The sequence below is a fragment of the Podarcis gaigeae genome (assembly GCF_964106915.1).
Source record: "Podarcis gaigeae genome assembly, chromosome: 17".
NCBI lineage: Eukaryota > Metazoa > Chordata > Lepidosauria > Squamata > Lacertidae > Podarcis > Podarcis gaigeae.
Genome location: NC_139694.1, coordinates 11381226 through 11405747, shown reverse-complemented (window position 1 = coordinate 11405747; position 24522 = coordinate 11381226). Strand labels below are relative to the sequence as shown.

At 40.6% G+C, this 24522-nt stretch overlaps 1 protein-coding gene and 1 long non-coding RNA gene across 9 annotated transcripts in view; one reads left to right on the top strand and one right to left on the bottom strand.

The window, feature by feature from the left end:
• The window catches only part of NRG1 (neuregulin 1), a 505915-nt gene extending 487738 nt beyond the window's left edge, over positions 1-18177 (top strand). For 3 of the 7 annotated variants that reach the window (XM_083718891.1, XM_083718889.1, XM_083718894.1), the window contains 7 exons: positions 1484-1507; positions 3561-3596; positions 6586-6688; positions 9617-9743; positions 12838-12968; positions 15514-15717; positions 17495-18177. In XM_083718891.1, the coding sequence (XP_083575017.1) occupies positions 1484-1507; positions 3561-3596; positions 6586-6688; positions 9617-9743; positions 12838-12968; positions 15514-15717; positions 17495-18149 (1280 nt within the window). In that variant the 3' untranslated portion in view covers positions 18150-18177. The remainder of the gene's footprint in view (positions 1-1483; positions 1508-3560; positions 3597-6585; positions 6689-9616; positions 9744-12837; positions 12969-15513; positions 15718-17494) is intronic. The other 4 variants (XM_083718892.1, XM_083718890.1, XM_083718893.1 and 1 more) reach the window with 2 other exon arrangements.
• A 48-nt stretch (positions 18178-18225) lies between these two features.
• Positions 18226-24522, bottom strand: part of LOC310835229 — a 47701-nt gene continuing 41404 nt past the window's right edge. The window contains exon 3 of one of the 2 annotated variants that reach the window (XR_014559435.1): positions 18226-21742. This is a non-coding gene — a long non-coding RNA (uncharacterized lncRNA). Of the gene's footprint in view, positions 22850-24522 lie in introns of both variants that reach the window. The other variant, XR_014559436.1, reaches the window with a different exon arrangement.

Below are 24522 nucleotides of genomic sequence, written 5' to 3'. Positions count from 1 at the left end.
TATTTAAATACAGAGGAACAGAAAAGGTGGTTGTTTTTAAAGATGTAGAGAGGGGATCCAGAGGTAAGCAGAGTAGTAACATTTTGGTGCAGGAAATAAGGATTAAATATAATATGAGCAACCATATGTTTTATAAAAAATGCTCTTGTGCATGCTACACACACATGTAACTCCCACTGTTGTTGGTCTTCCAGACCTAGCAGCCTATCGAAGAAAGTGTTTTTTTTCCCCTTAAAAAATGTTTAGGGGTACTCTCCTTTTCCTACTCATATTGAAATACTGCCCCTCAATGAGGCCAAACTTAGATTCACAAAATGTTTAGGGGTATGTGTATCTGCATACCCCCAGAAAAAAAGCTCTGGTCCAAGACAATTTCAAAGGATCCATATAAACTAACACCATGGGTACTATTATTTAGGTGTTGCTTTATTGATTAGTCAGAGTACCAGTGTGAGAGACTTAGGCACTCCAAAATTTGTCACGTGTAATCCGGCCCCAAACTTTATTTTTCTGCTCCAAACCCCTATGTTACTGGAGATACATTCTTTCTTATTTCCAGTTTATAATAAAATGTAAAGAACACAGGAAAATGAGTTGTATCCCCAGTAATTTTCAGCACAGTCAAAATGTTCTGGTGCCATAATGTTTTGCAATGAGGAATACTGTTTTAAAATGAGATACTAGCAACTCTATTCCTTTTCAAGCAGTTTCCTCCATTCCTAATTCCTCTTCTGAGACTTCCATCCCAGACAATAAGATAAAGTAGTGTTTTTCACATTTGTGCCTTTAAAATATAAATCTACCTAGTTGATCAGCATGTGAAACCAATTAGCTCCACAAGGCAATGGACAAAAAAAGATGGCACTTTCCCTTCAGACATAAGCACTGTCAAAATATAACTTGGTTCTGTTTTAACTAATAAACTCCCCGGGTTCAATTTATCACTCTGTATAATAGATTGAAAGTCAATTTGATACAGCCCAGCGTAAGAGGGGAAATATAGAAATATACGTAGGAAGACATTGCCCTGCTAGAGTCACTATTTTAAATGCCCACTATGAGTTACAGGCCTACAGACTAGCGAATTTCACATACAGATGTTTTTAGATCCACATGTTGGGCAGATGCTACAATAGCCAGGTGTTACAACAAACAGTTCAAACAGTCCGTCACCATGATATATCAGAAATATATTTAAGGGTTCGCATAAACTGGTGCATTCACCATGTTCTTCCAGATTATATACAGATGCCAGAGTGTATTTGCTGTAAACTATCATTTCACAAATGGACACAAGAGCCTGCCAAAGCTTACATGAACTCTGCCATATTAACCTCATGCCATTTGTCCTGTCTCCGTGTGCAAACACCAAATAGATATAATATCCATGTGTAACTTGTTTTTTTTTCAGTACAGTGTATTGCTCTTTTCTGAAACTATTTTCCTTTTTCTTTCTTTTTATGTCAACTTTCTGCATTGGCAGAGCATCTTGGGATTGAATTTATGGGTATGGACCAATCATTCCTTTTAGCTTGCAGATTTTAGACCCTGAGAGATTGAAAACCTTTTTATTTCCCCCCCTCCCTTCAATTCCTAACCAACTTCCTTATGCTTTAGAAGGGATCATACAGCTATAACAGTTTTTGCCAGCTCCCTATCTGCACTTAACATAAACATGTATAAACTGTGGATTGTGCTTGAGGTGGCCATAAAAGACTGGAAATATACTTTTCCTGTTCGAATTCTTGGCTAACTTGCTTTTGCTACAATCTAGTATTGCTGCTGTCCTGTCTTGGAAGCACCTGCCAAATTTCCATCTGTCACAAAGAAAGAATGGCCATTGTATAGAATGGCAGGATTACTGTGCTCCTATTTAGGACATAGGAAACCTATTTTGCTAGGGAAAACTTGAAGCTTGCACCATTCTACCACCACAAATCCTGCTGAAGTGAATGTTTTACTAGAGGATTTGAGGATTGCAGATTGAAGCACTTGTGGACTTGACTTCTTCCATGTATTTGGCAAGCGTGGGCAGTGCCTAGCTTGTGAAGCAAAACCAGGTAAAACAGAGGCAATGTAAGGCAAAGCACAGGGAAAGTGTAGCAGGCCTATAGCAAGGAACATCTGCAGCAGTTTTAGTACAGACCAGAGACATCTACTTGAAGCCTTTTCACGTGATTTGCTGTGACCTATTGCTTTGCAAGGGATGCGGGTGGCGCTGTGGGTTAAACCACAGAGCCTAGGACTTGTCAATCAGAAGGTCAGAGGTTCGAATCCCCGCGACGGGGTGAGCTCCCGTTGCTTGGTCCCTGCTCCTGCCAACCTAGCAGTTCGAAAGCACGTCAACGTGCAAGGTACCGCTCCGGTGGGAAAGTAAACAGCGTTTCCGTGCACTGCTCTGGTTCACCAGAAGTGGCTTAGTCATGCTGGCCACATGACCTGGAAGCTGAAAGGACGCACCTGATTTATTATTTTTAAAGTAGAATAAGGACAATAAAAGCCTTATACTGGCCACACCCAGTGTACTAGTAATAATAATAGTAATAATAATAATGCTGCAGGAGGAATTTTCAGCAGAGTGCTAATCAGATGCAGCAGAATGTAGATGAGGTCCATCTGTTCCTCATTATTTCCAGCTGGGTGATGTGTATTCAGATATACATCCCCATCCAACGTCGTCTGCAATTAACCTGTAACACATACAGCTGGACTGGGGGCAAGTAAGCCTTCTTCCCTCATGGCCCCCACTCCCTCGCACAGATGATTGAACCCTTTTAGAAAGAGGCACAAAATCACCAAAAAGTGGGGATGTGGTTTTATGGAGGGTTTGCAAAACGTTTCCTCCATTTCAGCACCAAGAGAGAGTGGGCAGGTGTGAGAACGAGCTGCATGATTATAAACTTGGAAACTGTCGAGGACGTTGCAAGAGTGAGGAAGTGAAAGGACAAGGAGGGAGAGTGCAGGTCCACCAGGAAGAATGTTTGTAACACAATTCTTCAGATTACTGGCTTTTAAGTAATAATAAAAGCTTTCCAGAAAATATCACAAGAAGATACACAGTTCACCCCACGTAGCATGTTGTATGCCTTGGGAACGCCACAGACTGAGAGGCTTCTTGTTAATAAGACAGAGGCTGACTCGAAACGGTAGTGAAACAGTTTACGTTTTTACAAACGTTTTCTTGTCTTTTCCATAGTCACGGCCATGTTATATCTTAAGCTGGACACGGGATTGCCACCAAAGCCAGCATTCCTGTGAAGTAGCCTCTGCATGTAGTAATATCTAGGAGTACTTGCCACATGGCAGTTCTGCATCATGCAACACATTATTGCAGGGAGAGATTGCCATAGGAGATGCCATTGGTGATGGTATCCCTGGCGTTGGTGTAACCCTAACCCTGGTCTGTCGTGGGCAGGAGGGAGGAGAAAACACTATTTTCACAAGTTAATAACTGATAACTACAAACAGAATTCTATGTTAACCCTTTCTGAACTGCACTAATTAACTGGATTGCATTTAGCATGACCTTTCTGTCTCTTGTTGTATTGTAACATTATAAGACTCCAGGTGCTTGGCTGCTCAATCAGTGCTTTCAGGTGAGCATAGGTTAGGAGTTATGCTGTATGTGAAATCCCTTCAAACTCCGCTTCAATCTTATTTTCAAGCATTTTCCTTCACTCTTTTTTCCAGTTATCAAGCATGCTGTGCCAGGCTTATAGTTGACTTCTCAAACTTTTAACTTTCTCTTTCCCTTCAGTTCCTCTCTTTTTCTTCTCTCCCATATATTTGTGATTGCTTCCCTACCTTAACTTCCTTTTCTTGGATTTTTATTTGTATAATCAGTTCAATGTTCTAATTTTTATTTTCTCACAAAACTGACCCTTCCTTCCCTCTTTTAATAAGTAGTGCTATTAATTTTTGCCTGAATATGTTCAGAAGCCTGTTAACTGATGTTTACATTGGGATTGGCTTGTAGGAAATAACTCTTCCAACAATAGGATGCATTGTATCATAGAGATGAAAGGTTTTTTTTAAATTCCAGTCTTGGTTCATAGTAAATTTCAAGTTGCCCTATTTCTTTGAAGTATGTCTCAGAAACAAACTAGATGATATTCACGAAGTGTGTGTAATGCCTTTCATGGCTTTTTTTTTAATTAGAAAAACTATTTTCAGAGGGGTTATTGTTGTGGGAAGGGAGAGAATATGCCTGTGATCCTCTCTTCAGTCCTAGCTGAATAAATCCCATTGAATTTAATTCATTTTAAGGAACGTAAGAGATCACAGCAAAAGGGGCAATACCAAATCTAATAAAAAATAAAGTGGTCTTGCTAGAGAGCCTAGAAATCTCAATTATCCATTAAACATTTTGGTAACTGCTGTTTAATCTATGATACAAATAAAAGTCCACACAGGCAAAGCCTGAGGATAATAGATAAGTACAAGGGGGGGGGAAATCTTCATTTAATCTATTTGTCTCGAAAGAAATGGGCAGAGAAAAAAAGTCACTTAGAAAGATGTGCCATGAAAAACAAAACTATCTATGCACAAACACCAGTGCAGAAGCCAAACTACGTTTTCCAAAATGCCATGAAAGGAAAGCAAAATTTCTTCCAGGCACAGTCAGCACTTCATGGAAGTTCCTTCCTCCCAAACTGATACACCGCAGCATATCAGCACATGCTGCCAATTACTGGTCAGTGCCCACCATGATGTAATCAAACTATATGCTGGGTCAATGTCTAAGCAAATATTTACGCTCTTAGGAGCAACAGTGACGGCAGAGGTGAAGAATTTGGGACCTAACAGGCTAGTGCCAGAAAACAGTAACAGATGAAGGCAAAGCAAGCCCTAGCAGATGTCTTATCTACAAACATACAAAGATCAGCAGACCAGGAAATTGCCAAACACTAACAGACTCTTAAGGGGGACGCAGGTGGCGCTGTGGGTTAAAGCCTCAGCGCCTAGGACTTGCTGATCGAAAGGTCGGTGGTTCGAATCCCTGCGGCGGGGTGCGCTCCCGCTGCTCGGTCCCAGCGCCTGCCAACCTAGCAGTTCGAAAGCACCTCCGGGTGCAAGTAGATAAATAGGGACCGCTTACCAGCGGGAAGGTAAACAGTGTTTCCGTGTGCGGCTCTGGCTCGCCAGAGCAGCGATGTCACGCTGGCCACGTGACCCGGAAGTGTCTCCGGACAGCGCTGGCCCCTGGCCTCTTGAGTGAGATGGGCGCACAACCCCAGAGTCTGGCAAGACTGGCCCGTACGGGCAGGGGTACCTTTACTTTACCTTTTTAACAGACTCTTAAAGCATAAAAGTAGCAGACTTTCAGATTCTGTCCCATTGATGGTAACCTCATTTCCAAAAGAAATTGAAGTTATTTTTTCTTTCCCCCCCCCCCCATTAAATTTAAGCATTTATGTTTATCAGCAGTGCTCCATTCATTCAGGGATATGGAACCTGTGGTTTTCCAGAGGTTGTTGGACTACAACATTCCTGACTGGCTGGACCTGGTGGGAGTTGGGTGCCCTATATCATCCAGAGATCCACAGGTTCCCCATCTCTGCAACTCCTTGCTGGATCCTCACACCTTGGTTGCGTTAATTTTGTTCTATCAGGATGATGTAACATTTTTGCAATTTTGTACTGAAAATACAAACCACAAAAGGAGTAGAGGAAACAAAAAGTTCCATGAGCCAGTGTACAGTTAGTATCAATGTTCTAATTGTAACGTTTCCTTTGTTCAACATACAAAATGATGTTTTGCCAAGTGTGACAGACAATGGAATGTGGTGGTGGGGGGGGTTTCAAAACCAAACATTGCTTGCCCTAAGAATTACTTAATAATGATAAAATATCACTTGAGTGAGGTCATTGCAGTGGAACAGATCTTCTTCACACAACTGTTCTTTTTGCTACAGTTATGACATTTGAGTAAGCCCAGCAATATCTATGTGATACAATGCATTGCTGCAGCCACTTTGGGGCCAGTGGAAAGAACTGGGGTTAGCAGATAAACTGCATTAGCAATCCTCTAAAAGCGGTGCAATTTTCACCGGTGGCGTAATTGCAAGCCAAACTCAAAAGTACAATGGTAACTTTTCTCATGTAAAGATTGCTGTGATCTAAGTTAATACCAAAAAAGCAGCAGTGAGTCTTAAAATGCCAAAGAAGAAAGGGGGGGAGAAAATTGTTGGGTTCGGGCGAGAGATTGCTGTAAAGTTATCTTCATCCAGCTGTCTTTGCAAAGAGGAAAAACCTGTTTCTACACTACATGCATTGTTGTTATATCAGTGCATTTTATTTTGTGTACTTTTTTGTTTTTCTAATTTTTTATTAAAATTATGTTTAAAAACAGAATTTTTGAACTACAAGTACAAATTAATTTGAATTATATTTATTTTAAACTGCATATTCCTCCATCCCTAGTATTGCATTTGGATCTTAATTTCTAAACTTAAATTTTGTATGGTGATTGTGCCATTGATTTCACTGCGTGAGATTGTAAAATAATTGTTTGTGGCATTGGTTGCTCTGTCTTTTATTATCTAGTGTACATTTTGTAACCTTATCCTTTTTGCCCCTTTCTAGAAGCTGAGGAACTCTACCAGAAAAGGGTGTTGACCATAACTGGCATCTGCATTGCTCTCCTAGTAGTTGGAATCATGTGTGTTGTGGCCTACTGCAAAACCAAGTAAACTTTCCTCTTCCTTTCTATATTTGTGTTTATCACTGAGGGATCGGGACCCTGTCAAAACAAAAGGCTAAGAAATGTGCTTGCAACTGTTGATGCAAGATTAAGCAGCTAAATAAACTCAAGAATTTATTTGCAACCTTATAGTGAAGCTGGAGTGTGCTATATTGTATAATCACAAAAAAAAATTCTGATGGAGATGACCCCTTAGAAGACTATTATTATTATTATTATTATTATTATTATTATTATTATTAATTATGCCACCCATCTGAATGAGTTGCCCCAGCCACTCTGGGCAGAAGGCTGCCTTCAGATGTCTTCTGAAAGTCAGATAGTTGTTTATTTCCTTGACATCTGATGGGAGGGCGTTCCACAGGGCAGTTGCTACTACCAACAAGGCAGGTAGTTACTGGGATTGTTTGTCTATAAGGAGACGATCCCTTAGATTTTTTTTAATCTAACTTATGACCCACTGAGATAACTGCCTAAGTGTCCCATCTGTTCTGTAGGGCTTCAGAATTAAAATTCATTAAGTTAGAAAGTTCTTAATCATGCTGTAGGATGACTCTTGAACCAGGTTTAAATCCAAAAATCTCATCCACACTTTAATATACTAGCTCAGTATGTTAATAATGAAAGTCAAAATGCATGTTGATAGGTAATTGATCTGTCACCCCATGAATTGGCAGCCTTCAGTGGTGTCCAAACTTTTTTCAAAGAGGGCCAGATTTGATGAAATGAAGGGCCATGAGGGCCAACCAAAGTTGTTCACCTTTTTTTTAGGATTGAAGTTGTTGAGTATTTTTTAGGATTTGACCCCAGGAAATAAACTGCCACAGGGGCCAGATTAAACCAACCGGCGTGCCAAATTAGGCCCCCAAAATGAACTTTGGACATACCTGCACGAAAACCTTATTAGATTAAGATTTATTACTTCAAACAAAAATGACTCCAGAGCTGTGTCTTGTATTGTACACCTGACCCATGGTTACTCTGATCTATTTATTGTGCCTCTTGACATTTGCAAATACACCCAGTCTGGACATAACCCTAAGCCTAAATTGCATGACAGCAGCTGGACTAGGGGAAGAGCACTGCAGCTGTGAACTTCATTCTGAGAACCTGCTCGTTTGCTCATGCTAAGCCATGGGCTGGCTAAATTTTACAAGCAAAATGGGCCATGATGTAATTGCAGTGTTTCCTAATCTGATGACAGAGCCACACTTGTTTGTGAACTAAAATTGGAGGTGCACTTCGTTCTTAGAGAAATATCGGGATTTAAAGCATATTGGAATAAGAATTGCTTATTCTTAGAGCTATCCATCCTTAGGTTTACTTGCTGAGGGTAGGTAATTCTGTTTCATCTCTGTATTGGAAATGGGCCATTTTTTTTTCTGCACATGAAGGGCACTCACTAACCAAAAAAACACAAAAGCAAATCACTAAAGGGAAACAGAAAAGAAAAAAAGGATTGCAAAAGCTAAATGCGCATTCTGTTCCTAGCACTGGTGCCTCTTCATTGAATTAACTGCTGTACAGATGGAACATTTTGGAAGAGTCAGTGTTATGTGATGTCACCTTATCACTTTATTAACATTGCCACTGGAAATGCCACTACACTTTCCTATTAATGAAATTTAAATAAGAAAAACCCATACACTTATTTTGCAGCTAGTAAAGGTTTTAGTGAGGGATCATTCAGTCATTTCCTGCTATGAGAACACCTATTCTTAATCAAGGGAACGCGAGAGAGAGTTAACCTTCATGTGCAGAGTCAAACCAATATAAACATACACTATAATATTATATAATAAAGCAGATTTCTTTGCTGTGGCTGTATCCCTTGACTCAGGTGAATTTGCAGTTGATGCAGTATCCTCCTCCCATCTATAGTTCAGCACAGGCCAGCGAGTGATTCAGCACTTTCTGTGGCAGCAGAGCTAGGGGAAAAGCTCAGTAAAACACAGTTGCATCTTTCTGAACAAAGTTCATACCTTAAAAACATAAGAATTACAACCTTTTGATTTTACTTTATTTAAAAGCATTTCAAAACAGCTTACATTTTTAAAATATATGGCTGCTGTACAAAAAGAGTTTCTTTTCTTCTCTTTGCACAGCTAAAGTCAGTACATGTCCACGGCTGTATATTACATTGCAGGCAGGCATCAGGATAACCAGGTTATTTCAGAAAAGTGGTAAGATGCACATGAATTCAGAATAAAGCCTTGCAAGGGCCTCTGCACCTAGATAACTGTACAAGAAACTAGCTGCTGTTGGGAATGGTGCTCTCCTGTAAAGATAAGAGATAAGAGCATTGTTGTCACTGAATTCTAAGGGACCCAGAGGGGCATCCAGGCCAACTCCCTGCAGTGCAGAATCCTGCCCACAGCCATCCCTGTGTGGGTTAACAACCAGATACACTGACCCATTCTGCCACCTGAGTTTCCTAGAGCCCACCTATTAAAGTCATAGGCACACTGACAAGGGAAGAAACATGATCATACTCCATAGAAAGCCCTTGTGCATTATGCCAAGCACCTCTCAAAACATATGAAGTGCACATTTTGGGTAGAGACGAAGAAACAAGGGTGAACGTGGACATATAACATATATATCATAGGGTCTTGCTTCTCAATTGAAATCCATGGCTGTCATCCCCCTTTGATCTCAAAAGAGCAACCGACTGTGAAAGTTTCAGAAAGGCAATTCATTTTGGAAGGTAGAACATCTTTTCCCGATAAATCTTCTCTCCTCATAAGCCTGACAGAGTTCTGGAAGTCCTGAAGTCTTCACGTCATACAGATCTCTTGCAGTTTCTTGTCGTTCAGATAATCCATGTATGGGAATGTGCTGGTCAGATATGGTTGCAGAGCAGAACTGCTTTGTTCGTTTGACTATTAAAGCTGTTCTTTATTTAAAATGCAGGAAACAGCGGAAAAAGTTGCACGACCGCCTCCGGCAAGGCCTTCGATCTGAGCGCAACCATAGAGTCAATATGGCCAATGGGCCTCACCACCCTCACCCGCCACCAGAAAATGTCCAACTGGTGAATGTAAGTTTTGCACAAGTGGCACCGCGAAGTGTAACTCATCACTTCATCACCAGTTTTTATTTGAGAGCCATTTAATCAGTTATCAGATAGAAATGATAAGCATGCTTCTCTCCCCCCACCCAAATAACTTGTTATTCTACCACGACCACCTAAAAAAGCAATTGTAAGAGTGTTTTCCAATGTAACTGGTGTGCCAACCTGAATAAAATATGCGGGAGGCCAGGTAAGCCCCACCCTGTATAATCAATCACAAGATGTGGCACATGCACACCATCTGAATAACAATGCCCATTAACTTTTGGTGGGGGCTCAGCCTCCTCAAATATTTTGTGGAGGATGCCGAAGAGACCCTACGCCCCTAGGAGTTGGCTCTTATGAATGTAACTCAGAATAATTCTAATTTACAGACTTTCTTTTTCTGGGCAAATGCATAATTGAAGTTACATAAATTAAAGTTATAGAGAATTCAAATCCTGGTAGTTCTTCTATATGAAATCATACGAATTAGATTTTATCAGCACAGTAGTGTAAAGACATCCTTCTGCACAGATTGTCCACAAAAAAGCAATCATGAACCATGTACCTTGTCCAGACAACAACAGTCACCTGAAGTTAGAAGCAGGGTATTTTTGTAGGCACCCTTTCTGGTTTTGTACGTGGAATTTTACTTTGAAAGCCATCTTAAGGACACAGAATATCAACATCAAAATAATACTGAGCACTGCCAACTTGGGTTGAACCATCTGCCTAAGAGGTAGGCTACAAAAATGTTTGTTCTCACAAAATGGAATCCATGTGAGCGGGAATATTCCCATGGTTGAAGCAAAGGATGTGCCATATCTTGTGTGGATCCCACATTCATTCATTCATTCACTTTCTTAATCACAAGAGCAACCGTGCCCTTGGTTCTCTGTGAAAGTAGATAAGATTTTGTTGCAGTTCTTTTGCCTGCCATCACTTTGTTACAAGTAAAAGAGCTGCCTTTGGTCATACATAGCTCATGTAAAATATTGCCAGCGTGGTGTAGTGGTTAAGAGCAGTGGACTCGTAATCTGGTGAATCGGGTTCGCTTCCCTGCTCCTCCACCTGCAGCTGCTGGGTGACCTTGGGCTAGTCACACTTCTCTGTAGTCTCTCAGCCCCACTCACCTCACAGAGTGTTAGTTGTGGGGGAAGAAGGGAAAGGAGACTGTTAGCCGCTTTGAGACTCCTTAGGGTAGTGAAAAAGCGGGATATCAAATCCAAACTCTTCTTCTTCATGTTCATTTCAGTGGAGGTTCTGCCCTCATAATGTTTCCAAGATGTCTTTAGAGCCCAAATTTACTCCCAAGAAAGTGTTTCATGAATATGGAGGAGCTACTGGCTTTGTTACTCAATGTACACACAGTGCTTAAGCTGAGTGCATAAATATCATTAACAATGTGATTTCTCCTAATCCATGCCTGCTGGCAAAAGGAGAAGCAGCTTCCAATCCACTGCTACTGAAGAGCTTTTTCAGACATTCTCAGGTTGGAAAGGAGCAATGTCTGCTGGCCAGAACCGAAGTGGAGAGGTGCTTGCAAGATTAGACATGCAGGGCACCACCTCATTTGACAGGTGCCACGCTAAGGAAAGGGCTAAAAAAAAAATGACAATGAGAGTTGAATGCAGTCCATGGCCTACTAGCCAAAAAACCTGATTTATGGATTAAAGATAAAAGAATGGGGTGAACTCCTGAACAGAACCAAAATAGCACTCAGCTAGCAGTACATTTTACAGATGAACCAGAGCTACCTTGGGGGTAATCCTAAGGATCTTTGCAGTCAATAAGAGTTTTGCCATCAATTCCAGCGGACAAAGGATTTCACCTGTTCTCTGTGTTTAAACAATGCAGATATTCCTCATATTGCATCATTCCCTGAGAGAGCCAATTTGTAGACAAACTATGCCTGTTACTTAGGCACCACATAGGCGAACTATTTCTTCTGTCAATTGCCTTTTGAGCCATTAGGAAAAAATAGGCCAGAATTCAGACTCTATTGTTCCTATAAAGTCCCCAAATGATGGCCAAACTAAATATTTTGAAAGACTAGTTTGTAAAAATACAGGAAATTTATGCTGCCCCTAACACACTTCACAAAGAACTTAAGAACAGATTGCCGCCTCACCACTGAAATTCAGGGGACCAGCATATTATTATTTTTTAGTTGTTATGGGTGGAGAGAGAAAGTATTTGAAAAGGGAAGTCAAAACATATCCATAGCCCCTACTCAGAAGTCTACCCTTGGTTAGCCAGAGCATTAGGAGAAAGCCAGTCCATATTCTGGCCTGATGTGCTGTTATCAGAAAGCACCTTTAGTGTTGTAATTTTAGATAGCTAAACCTTTCTCCCTGATGAACTAGTTTGTAAGATGGAGGGAGTTTCAGTGGGAGTATTCATAAATTTTATTTTTGTGTTTTCTATTTTACATAAACAAGTGAATTAAATACATAAACATATAATCCCTTTTGACTTCCCTCCCCGCCCTCCATTGTGGATCTTAATGTAATGATTTTCCCCTCTGCATCTCTTTCATAACTCTTATTTTTATAAATCCTTTGTCAATCCATAGTTCAAATTTTTACTACAGTGGTACCTCGGGTTAATTTGTTCCAGAGGTCCGTTCTTAACCTGAAACTGTTCTTAACCTGAAGCACCACTTTAGCTAATGGGGCCTCCTGCTGCCACCGCACCGCCAGAGCACAATTTCTGTTCTTATCCTGAAGCAAAGTTCTTAACCTGAAGCACTATTTCTGGGTTAGCGGAGTCTGTAACCTGAAGCATAAGTAATCCGAGGTACCACTGTACAAGTTTTCTGTCAATCCTTTCCCCATTCTTTATTAAAAACCTCCTGAGGTCTCAGTGGGAGTATTCAAGCACATTAACTTGCCAGACCCAAATATATAGGGTTCTCCTGACACACACACACAAGCCACTGGTGGGAGGCCACAAGGGAGAGGAGAAAGGCCAGTTACACAAGTAGAAGCCCTTCCATTTAAAGGACTAGTTGGGTAAATCCCATCCATGATGTATGAGTTGTGCTTATAAATATGAGTTATGTCTCCCTTTTATTTAGCAATATGTATCAAAAAATGTAATATCCAGTGAGCATGCTGTGGAGAGAGAAACAGAGACATCATTTTCTACAAGCCACTATACCTCAACGACTCACCATTCCACAACGGTCACCCAGACACCTAGTCACAGGTAGGAGGCTGAAATATAACCTGCAAGGTTTTTTTATTATTTTTAAGAAAAGGTACATCTTGGTAAACTTTTAACCATGTTGGACCTTTCCGGTGATTGCAACCAATCTTTGATTACAGAGACTTTTTACTGGTTGCTGAAATATTCACATATTCTTTTAAACCATATTAAAAAGCAGCTTTTGTTGGCTGAGGGGAAGGGCTAAAGCAAGTGTCAACCTTCCATGATTTTAGAGTCCATGTCTCTTGCAGAAGAGCTTTCCAAACTGTCTGTCGTCACAGGTTAGTGTGTCGGCTGCAGTGCATAGGTGTATCACACAAACACTCCCTGCGCCCATCCCGGGGCTGGAAAGGGGTTAGTTTAACCTCTGGTTTGTTTGTAAAACTGAATTAATGTATCTCGAAATGATGCATGTCCAAAAAGTGTGTCACCAATGTGAAAAGTTTGGAAAACTCTGTGTTGCAGTAATCTCACACCTTGATCACACTATTATTGTTAATGGCTAATACATCATAGGATGCGGGTGACACTGTGGGTTAAACCACAGAGCCTAGGACTTGCCGATCAGAAGGTCGGCGGTTCGAATCCCTGCGACAGGGTGAGCTCCAATTGCTCAGTCCCTGCTCCTGCCAACCTAGCAGTTCGAAAGCACGTCAAAGTGCAAGTAGATAATAATAATAATAATAATAATAATAATAATAATAATAATAATAATATAATAATAATAATAATAATAATAATTATTATTATTTATTTATACCCCGCCCATCTGGCTGGGCCTCCCCAGCCACTCTGGGCGGCTTCCATAAAAACCAAAAATACAGTAAAATAGATAGATAGATATCGCTCCGGCGGGAAGGTGAACGGCGTTTCCGTGCGCTGCTCTGGTTCGCCAGAAGCGGCTTAGTCATGCTGGCCACATGACCCGGAAGCTGTACGCTGGCTCCCTCAGCCAATAAAGCGAGATGAGCGCTGCAACCCCAGAGTCGGCCACGACTGGACCTAATGGTCAGGGGTCCCTTTACCTTTACCTTTAATACATCATATGAGTAACAAGGTAATCAAAGTAACAAGGTAATCAATTTTTTTGTTCCTGGGATGTTGCAATTATTCCTTTGAATAATAGATTCACTGCTATTAAGTTGTTGTGTGGAATTAAGCTATGCCTAATTCTCAATTATGCCTCTGATTAGAACAATGTTGAGCAGTGTAATTCCTGCCCAATGTGTGACCCACAGAACTGAACATCTCCCACCAACCATATTTAGCTGCTTGCCATGTGCTTGACAACCCTGTTTTTCTAGTGTCAGACATACAGAAAACTATTAGTGGCCCCAAAATCCCCTTGGACCCTACCATACAGGGAGTGGGTAGGCAGTTCAGCTTGGTGGGTCACTGGTTGTGAAGGTCTGGCCATTTATTACTTTGTATGATGGCAAAGCCCACTTACTTGGGAATAAGTCCTGTGCAATTTACTCCTGGGTAACCCTGTATAGATACTGTAGGTGTTGCCACAGTTTACCGCTCAAGGCTAGATGAACACACTCACGTCCAAGTGTCTTCATCTTGCCTTTAAAGAAATAAAAAAATCTGGTGGACGCTAGCCAGGCTATTCAGCTCTGTAGCCTATTTTAAAAACCATTTGCTCTTATTTTGTTTAATTTACTGTTTTGAAATGTGTGTATTCCTCTCCAGTGATTTTATTTGAGAAGAGGTAAGCTACAGTATAGTGGATGTGGGTGGGGCTGTGGGTTAAACCACAGAGCCTAGGGCTTGCCGATCAGAAGGTCGGCGGTTCGAATCCCCACAACGGGGTGAGCTCCCGTTGCTCGGTCCCTGCTCCTGCCAACCTAGCAGTTCGAAAGCACGTCAAAATGCAAGTAGATAAATAGGTACTACTCTGGTGGGAAGGTAAATGGCGTTTCCATGCACTGCTCTGGTTCACCAGAAGCGGCTTAGTCATGCTGGCCACATGATTTGGAAGCTGTCTGCGGACAAACGCTGGCTCCCTCGGCCAGTAAAGCAAGATAAGCGCCTCAACCCCAGAGTCGTCCGCGACTGGACCTAATGGTCAGGGGTCCCTTTAGCTTTAAGCTACAGTATCCCCCCTCTCTCCCACAGCAACCCTTTCCCCTCTTATCTGTGGTTTGTGTATCCAACAATTAGGTTTTAATGAGGATGTGCAAGACCGTTAGTGATATTCCGAATAAATTCCAAGTAAATACGCTTATAGTGAACTTCATAATTTATTCAGAGCATATAATTTCTTATTTGTTTATATAATTTCCTTGACACAGAGCGATACCATTTGTTCCTTTGTATGACAGTAAAATCTTGAAGACTATGTCAGTTGAAGGCTGAAAGTTTCAGGGTATGCCCCATTTTGTGTACATAGTAGTTTTTTAAAGAATTATCTTCTTAATAAGCAGCATTAGAAAAACTTTACCTCTATGCACACTCCTGGATCATGCATTACGTAGTTTTCTCTTTCCAGTGTTAAATTTTAAAATATTCTCTTCTGTTCTTCCCAACGGCTTTTTATTAGTTGGAGCAACGGTCGGACCGAAAGCATAATCTCCGAAAGCCATTCTGTGCTTGTGAGCTCCTCAGTTGAGAACAGCCGCCATGCAAGTCCGTCAGGCCCCCGAGGGCGTCTCAATGGCATTGGAGGGCCACGGGAATGTAATAGTTTTCTCAGGCATGCACGAGAGACACCCGACTCCTACCGCGATTCACCACACAGTGAGAGGTACCTACAGCCAATAATTCGAAAGGTGTGACTATCTGGGATACAAGCCGGCAGAAATGAGTTCATTTTTAAAACTGCTTTTTCAGTCTTTCAAGAAAATCCTTAGGTTTTTTTATTGTATGTTTGTTTATTCATCTCAAATTTAAAACTCAGTGATAGATGGGAGGGGGAGAGACTCTAAGCTGAGAGCAGACTTCTTTACAAGGGGATTTTATGATCTTCTGAATAATTAGCCAAAGATGTTGATCCCTCCCATGGCACAATGTCTTTTGGAGTGGCTTTTTAGGAGGAAAGTGGAGCTTAAGTACAGATGCAGCCAAAGTAGTCTGTGAATAAAGCAAGATAGCCAGGAAATCAGAATAACCAGGAAAGGGTTCCTACTAGGAATCTGGTCTGCTTTTTCCAACCTCCAACCTGATGCACCATGTGTGTGAGAGAGAGATGTGCTTAAACTATAACAGAAATACACAGCCTATCCCCTTCTCCTTATTTTGATAAGAAATTTCAGTTGATTTATTCTCAGCCTCTTTCAAAGAGCAAAAGATACAAAAAGCAGGTTGAATGCATCTTCCCTACCCTCAGTTGAGGTTTCGGGAGAAGAAAACTCCACTCACTTAGATACCACTAATTGATGTCATAGTCACGTAGTTGCCTCAGTTCAACCATATATTTAACATGCATCAATTCCTATTAAGAGAAATGTGGAATATAGAATTATTGTTTATGTGACTATTTATTATCAGAGTAGGGCCCACTTGATTCTTCCCCAGGAGGTCTCTGTTAACTTCCTTTCTGGAAAGCAATTACACTGAACGCTCGGGTTGCGAACGTGTTCCGTGCGGGAGGCACGTTCGCAACCCGCAGCGGCACATCTGTGCACATGCGGGTTGTGATTCGACACTTCTGCGCAAAGCACAATTTAGTGCTTCTGCGCATGCGCGACCACCAAAACCTGGAAGTAACCCATTCCAGTACTTCCGGGTTTCGGCGCGTCCGTAACCTGAGAAAACGCAACTTGAAGCGTCTGTAACCCGAAGTATGACTGTATCTGGAATATACTCCCATGACTCATACCCAGTGTAGCACAGCAAATGGAAGACACACATGGAGGAAATAAATCAATAATGATAGATACATAACTAAATCATATAAATGTGATCATATAGAAATGCCTGAAATGCTGCAGGGCCTTACAGTAGATTAATTAACTGGGAAGAGTGCTTCCATTGTGCTACTATTCTTAAACTTAGCCTTGAATGCTTTCTGAATTCATATGTAAATGAGCACCATGATGAAGATCCTTGGTGTAAAACCTTGAAATTCCTTTGACATCCATACAACCAATTTGCCCTTCCCAGCCTTGAAATCTTTCAGCGCTAAAGATTAAATTTTCTCTTCTCGAAAGCTGATGGAAATGAATATCGCTGGAGATGTTATCTATATTTCATCATGGGTTGCTATTCATTTTCATGAAAACTTGTGAAAATGAGGAACATTAATATATAAAATTTAATTATACATGCTAATCAGTTTTGTCTCAAGCACTGTACAGATTTGGAGTTTAGGAATGCAAGTATTTTATTTTATTTTTAGAAAATGAAGAAGTGTATCACTGCGGCCCCACTAATGTAATTCAATATTACTAGCAATTTGGCAGGCTGTGCATCAAGAATCCAAATGGCTTGGGAACCTCCAAGAAATTATTTTTTTAATGCTGTCACATTTTTGTTCTTTCACTTAATTCTTCTCCAGCTCAATTTTATCTGTACTTCTTTAGGTACGTATCTGCTATGACAACACCAGCTCGCATGTCACCCGTAGATTTCCATACTCCAAGTTCTCCAAAGTCGCCTGCCTCAGAAATGTCTCCACAAGTCTCCAGTTTAACAATGTCTGTCCCTTCTGTGGCAGTCAGCCCGTTTATAGAAGAGGAGAGGCCTCTCCTTCTGGTGACCCCACCCCGGTTACGGGAAAAATACGAGCACCACATGCAACAGTTCAACTCCTCTTACCACCACAACCCCGCGCATGAAAGCGGCAGCCTGCCACCAAGTCCGCTGAGGATAGTGGAGGACGAGGAATACGAAACCACACAAGAGTATGAACCGACGCAAGAGCCCCCCAAAAAACTAGTCAACAGTCGGAGGGCCAAAAGAACAAAGCCCAATGGCCATATTTCCAATAGGTTGGAAATGAACACCGACACAAGCTGTGAGAACAGTAGCTCAGAGAGTGAAACAGAAGATGAGAGGATAGGGGAAGATACACCTTTTCTGAGCATACAAAACCCCATAACAGTCGACCTAGAATCAGCTACTGCATATCGACTGGCTGACACCAGGACTACCCAAAACAGTCGGTTCTCAACACAGGAAGAATTGCAAGCAAGATTGTCCAGTGTAATAGCTAACCAAGATCCCATCGCTGTATAAAAGAGAGAGAGAGAGAGAGAGAGAGAGAGAGAGAGAGAGAGAAACACTTAAAAAAAAAACCAACCCACATAGATTCACATGTAAAACTTTATTTTATATATTGAAGTACTCCACCTTTAAATTAAAAACAATTTATTTTATTTTAGCAGTTCCGCTATTAGGATTAAAAAAGACAAAACAGGAAAAAAACTTTTATAAATTAAATATATAATGTATATACAAAAAGTGTTATGTGCCATATGTAGCAATTTTTTTACAGTATTTCAAAAATGAGAACGATATCAATGGTGCCTTTATGTTATGTTATGTTGAGAGCAAGTTTTGTAAAAGTTACAAGTGATTGCTGTTCCACAGTATTTCGCAGAAGTCTCTAACATTCTGGGTTATATCTTCCCCACAACCTCTGCCCACAACCCGGTCCCCTTATTTACTTTGTGCATTGCATTAGTGGCGACTGGCTGTACAACTTGCAAGAACTGCAACAGTCCCTGTGTTTGCTTGCTGTAGCCCCTAATCAAAAACGTTCTGTAGTGGCATAGCTACCTAAAGAACAAAGCATACGCCTTTCTTTTATAAGAGGTGGTTATTTCCTTACCTTATATGAGTTGGGTTTTGTCTGCTCTCTCACAGGACCACGGTTTGCTTTGGGAGCCTAGAAGGAAATGGTAGATCCAAATGTTATGCCATTGTTTACGACAGGTCAATACCAAAAGACGTAAAGCTATATTAAATATTTGACAGAAATACTGTGGGCTTTAAGTTTAATATAATCAGCCAAGAATCTCCCTGAACCTCTATAATATTTTGTAATCGTGTTTCTTTGAAACACAAGTTCAGGCTTGCTTGGTCACAAAAAGTAAATGCACCATAATCCAGCAGGGAAGTCCTCCTATGCAACCAACTTTGAAATAAATGGGAACTATATATATCAGGCCTTTTGACCAACTCCTATTTATTCCAGTGTGGTTTATACAGAAGAACGCCCTGCTGCATTGTGCCCAAGGTAAGTTGGTTGCAGTTCCTGGGTAAAATATTAGACCAGCTTTTGTAACCAAACAAAAAAAAAAGAGGGTGACTCATAGTGTGGGGAATTAAAATGCCAATGATAAAACCACAGTCATTTTGAACCTGTATCTGTACCCCTACCACGGAGTGAAATCTGGTGCACTTCAAATGGGTAACATTTTTTTATGTTCAAACTGGAAAACAAATGTCTCTTCTACTGGGGGCGGTATCTCTTCCTTTGCAATCATTGGGACTTAAACATGCTTAACTTTGGTTAGATTTGGATTGAGGCCAAAACTGCCAACTTACATACAAGATGAAACCCAAATGAGCTAGAATGAGAGGTCTGGCGGGGAAAGGCTAAACATTTAGTAAAATAGAAGGAAAGTGTTGATCTGTATTGGTTTTCATCTAAGTATCTGTAAGGCAAAAATGGTACATTTGTCAAGCATGCATTTTGTTAGATACATTATGCCACTAATCAATCAAATGACTTTTTTGCCCCTGTCACCTAGAAGGTGAGCTACTCAAGACCCTATTTTTAGAGAAAAGGGGAGTGCAAAAGGGGATCATCTCCCCACATCACTTTTCACCTAGCCAAACATATTCCTCAGAACTCAACTGAGGGTAAAAGAGCTGGGGATAGGGCCGGTTGTATGGGGATATGCTGCAGGTAGGCCTCCCCTCCATTTTATCCTTAAAATGTGGGCCTCTTACCCTGATTTTATGTGTGAGTGAGGCAGTCTCTCGTTTAAACAAATAGGTATCCCATCTAGTTTGGTCCTTAGGCACCAGGAATAGAGTTATTTCAACTTCTCACTTTACAAGCCAACAGCCCCTTGTTGGACCTGAGTTTGGGTCAGAATGACAGTCCTAGCCTTTATACATCTCAGTTTGTGCAGCACAGACTGGTGACCGAAGGTGGTATTTTCATTCATTTTTGTGAATGAAAAATAAGGTTGGTTGTGCTGACATTGCCTCTCAGGAGAGGGTTAGGAAAAACAAATCTGTTCACAGTTCGTAACTAGTCCTTTGAGTTCAGTTAACACTGATGTATGAGGCTGAGATCTTTGCAACTCCCAGAGAGCCTAATCTGGATAATGTAACTTGAGTGCAGCGTAGTCTAAGGCTGCAGTCCTAATCCTATGTACCTGGAGAAACTTAATCAGTAGGATTTACTTCTGCATAAAGCTATTTAGAATCATGTTGTAACTGTTGATTAAGTTATATTACAGGGGGAAAACCATTGAAACAACTTTCCTGCAATGTAATTTACATGAACACAAGCTTGAAGTTTCCATTTCATCATACTGACTTCAGGCGCATGTTTAAGTGCTTTGCTGAGTATTGGCTGCTGGTTCAGAACCTAACAAGGGAATGTTTTCTAGCATTAGCTTCCTGGCACCCTGGGATTCAGCAGTATTATCTTCCTTTACTGGTGAAAATCTTGTTTTCTCAAGGCAAGAGAAAGCATTGCTCTGTTACCCAGAAACCCTACACAGTCTCCTAAGCCAGCTCAAAACATTACATGGCTATAAAAGTTACACTGCATTGGTCAAATAAGTCACAAAAATATAACAGTAAGAGGCAGAAAGAAGGAGATTTTTTACCAATCCCCAACATTAAACCTAAACCCTGCCACTGGCCTTGGAAATGCATACCTTCCGCATTCATCTTTATTCCACTTCCTAAGGTTTCACATGTATTAAGATGAGCTACTACTTCAGTTTTGAGCTCTAGTGTGAGTTAGGCCCTGCAACTGTGTGGATCTGAGAGAAGAGGTTAAATTGAAAACGGATCAGCTTTAATCCACTTTACAGAGCAGCTGATGTGAGACCTCAATGTTTGGACTGAGTACAATACTGTGCAGTTAAAAAGACATCAATAGAAGCTGCAGACTTCTCATTAATATTCCCAATAGATTTCTTCATTGTACTTGTCTTCCTTTTAGCTGTGTTTGTTTTGCTCCATTTTGTCACATAACAGAAAGGGAAATCACTGGACCTCGTTCTTCACCCATGTCAGTTTTGATCCTAACTAAATTCACTCTTCCGACTTGTGCAGACTTTTGCTTGTCTTGCCACTTCCCACCCCCACCCAGTCTTTCCTCTGAAATGGAGTAAAATTCATCGGGTTTTCCAGCGATTGACAATTCAGCGCTAAATAGTGAATTTTCCCAGGGAAAAAGGCAGGGCAATCAGAAAACCTCTTAGTGCACGACTGTACAGGATTTTACCATTATTCTGTGGTGCAGTGCACCCCTGCAAGTCCAGAAAATGTTACCAGTTACATGATGTTTTGTGTACCTACCCACTCCCTTTAATGCTGAACATTCATGATTTCTCGAAATATGTTGTGCAGACTACTGCAAGATGAAAACTGAATGTGGTACATCAGCCCATCCAAAAACCGAAGAAGAAATAGCACATACTTTTATTACCTTTTGTCCCTTTCTGCTGGCTAGCGTCATTGTTGATAAAGGTTGCTGGATCTCACACTGCTCTGTTAAGCTCCTATCTAGGCAAGGAGCTGTCACATTTCTCCATTTAGCACCCTGCTGCAGCTGATATGTCGCCACTAGAAACTGCCTGTTAAAATCATAAAAGTGGGGAAAGAGTATAAGGGTTTAATATTATCCCAGTATTGTAATAATATCTTGGAGGGTAAGTCTGAGTATATATGATATATAAAATATATTTGGTGATACATTACCAAAGGATATTTTAAAGTAAAAGCTAAATGTGACTTTCCCCTGGCAAGGTGATAAAAGTTAAAGAGTTCCGCCAAAAGTAGCAAGCATTCAGAACGGTTATTACATCTCTTATGCTGACATTTTATTGATGTAAAATAAAATAAAAAGTTATTTGCTACAGCTGAGGTCAGCATTTCCAAGGTCCATATGCACTATCATGGATTTGAATGCCGTGGTAGAGGAATTATCAATTTAAAATGTCAGTGCAAATGCATTTTGTTGTTCATTCTATCTGCAACTACAATATAGAAAGTAGGTCTCATTCTTATGCACCAGTTTTATCATTGTTTCTTTATTGACAATATATCCTCAGCTATGCTCAAGCATCTGTCATTAGCTGCTGTGCAATAATATAATTAATTAATAGTTACTAGAGAAATTCTGGAAAGAATGGATTAAAGAGATGAGAAAGTCAGTAGCTAAAATGGAAGGGGAGTATCTATGCATTTTAAGGTGGCCCTTTCATTTACTATTATTTTGCATTTTGGAAATATCACTTAGTTAACGAGAGCAAACACCTATGAATGAGTAAAATATTTGTGAAGCGGATGTTTATAACCAAATCACAGAAAGGCTGCTGAGAATTAGGTGTCTTTTGCTAGATCTCTAAGTTCTTCTGAAAACAGTCTTGTGTACAAAGTACTACATCTGATTTTAAGTGGTTAGACGATGAGGGGATTGGTAATACTTCCATGCACCTAAGTAAAAATGGGTTACCTATATTTCACCACATACCTTTGCTTTAAAAATACCTGGAATGTGCTGTACGTTAACAACAGTACTCTGAAATGTAGTAGCTTCTCTCTGTTCTGTTCTTAAAGCTCTGTTCTCTGAAGCACATGAGGTCATAGATTTCCAAAATGGGAACAGTACAAAAGAATCTGTTTTAAAACAGCTTTTTCCCAGTTGTTGTGATTCCTAAGGGGCCCACAGCCATTGAAATCTAAAAAAGAGAAAAGCCAGCAGTGATCAGCTGATTCAAGTGGTTTAAAATTTAGGCACAATTTTTTGAAGTAGCTTAAGTTCAATGAAAAACTGGTGGTAAGGCCTTTTAGACTTTAAAAAAAAATCTCGCCATTACAAACCTAAGACAATACAGCGGAACCTCGGGTTTCGAAAGTCTCTGTTGACAAACATTTCAGAACATCCAAAACCCAGAAGTAAATGCTTCTGTACGAGCCTCAGAAGTCGAACTTCCAAGGCGGCTTCCGTTTTGAGTTTCCCTGTTGTATTGACTCTTTTGCATTGAGTTTTTGGTTTTTGAACGTTTTGGAAGTCTTAACGGTCTCCTGGAACGGATCACGTTCGAAAACTGAGGTTCCACTGTATACAGAGTGGCTTAAGACAGGGATGGGAATCTTGCAGCCATCCAGGAGTCATGGAACTTCAAATCCAATCATCGCTGACCACTGGCCAGTGACAGTCATGCAGATGCTGGAGGAAGTGTGTAAGAACAGAGGGCACAAACAGAGGTCAAAAAAACATTCTGATCAGCATAAAGCTTCCTGTTAGTTCATATATACATGAACTTCGGTCTCTTGTTAATTGTTTGGTCTCTCGTTACTTGTTTACAGTTAAATGTATTGTGTTAAAAGTTTATTTTGGAACATTCCATCTGGGTTATTAATCGGCAATGGCTCATTTGCACATCTGCAGCAATGCTGCATCTATGACAGAGAAACATGAGGAAATAAATGAAACGCTTAGACAACAGCTGTGGTAATGAGCAAGAATTTCTGACCCATCAAAGCAAGCTCTAGAAAAAGCTGCTATTATTATTAATATTTTTTTAAAAAGCAACTTCAATTCTCAGGGCACTCTGTTCTAATGCATTCAAGCTTAGCACCATCATCATGTGTTTATTAGGTGTAGTCTCCCGTCTCCCACTTAATGTTTGCTAAAAACTTGTCCTGAACGAAACAGCAGTCAAAATAAAGAACTCCTATTCTGAATATAGTTCATGCTCCCCTGTGGCAAATAGTACCCTATCTCGTAAGAAAGAGCATGGCAGACCCAGCTCTGCATCCTTATTTTGTATCCCATCTCACCCCGCCATTAATGCACAACCAACAATATAGGCGATGCCCAACATTGGAGTATACCCATTGAAATCAATTGGCTTAAGTTCATTTGTTTCAGTGGGTCTACTCTGGGTAACAGTCTTATGTGTTTCCTTTTACCTCTTATTTCTTGATCCCAAAGCTGCCACCATGTCCATATTTTCCCTCAGCTCTTTCATCTTAATCCAGCTAAGGATTGGCACCTTAAGCATTTAGAAAGCCTGGCTAAAAGTGCACATCTTTCACTTGGAGACGTAGCAAAGGCTGTTCTCACTCTTTTCCAGTACTGGCTGAATTCCTACCAGCCGTGGCAATATCCAACAAATCAAACATATATACGAAATGCTGCAGAGAAATGTAAACAATGAAATGGCCACATACCATTTTAAGTATATATTCTTTTTTCTGTAAATACATCTTGTACATACGTCGATGTTCCCCCACAATCATTTATTGTCTTTATTGTCTTTATGAGTTATATATCAGTTATATCACTGTAAATAACAATGTTCTTTATTATTTATATTTAGGCATTTAAGAGAAAGAAAAGAGGAAG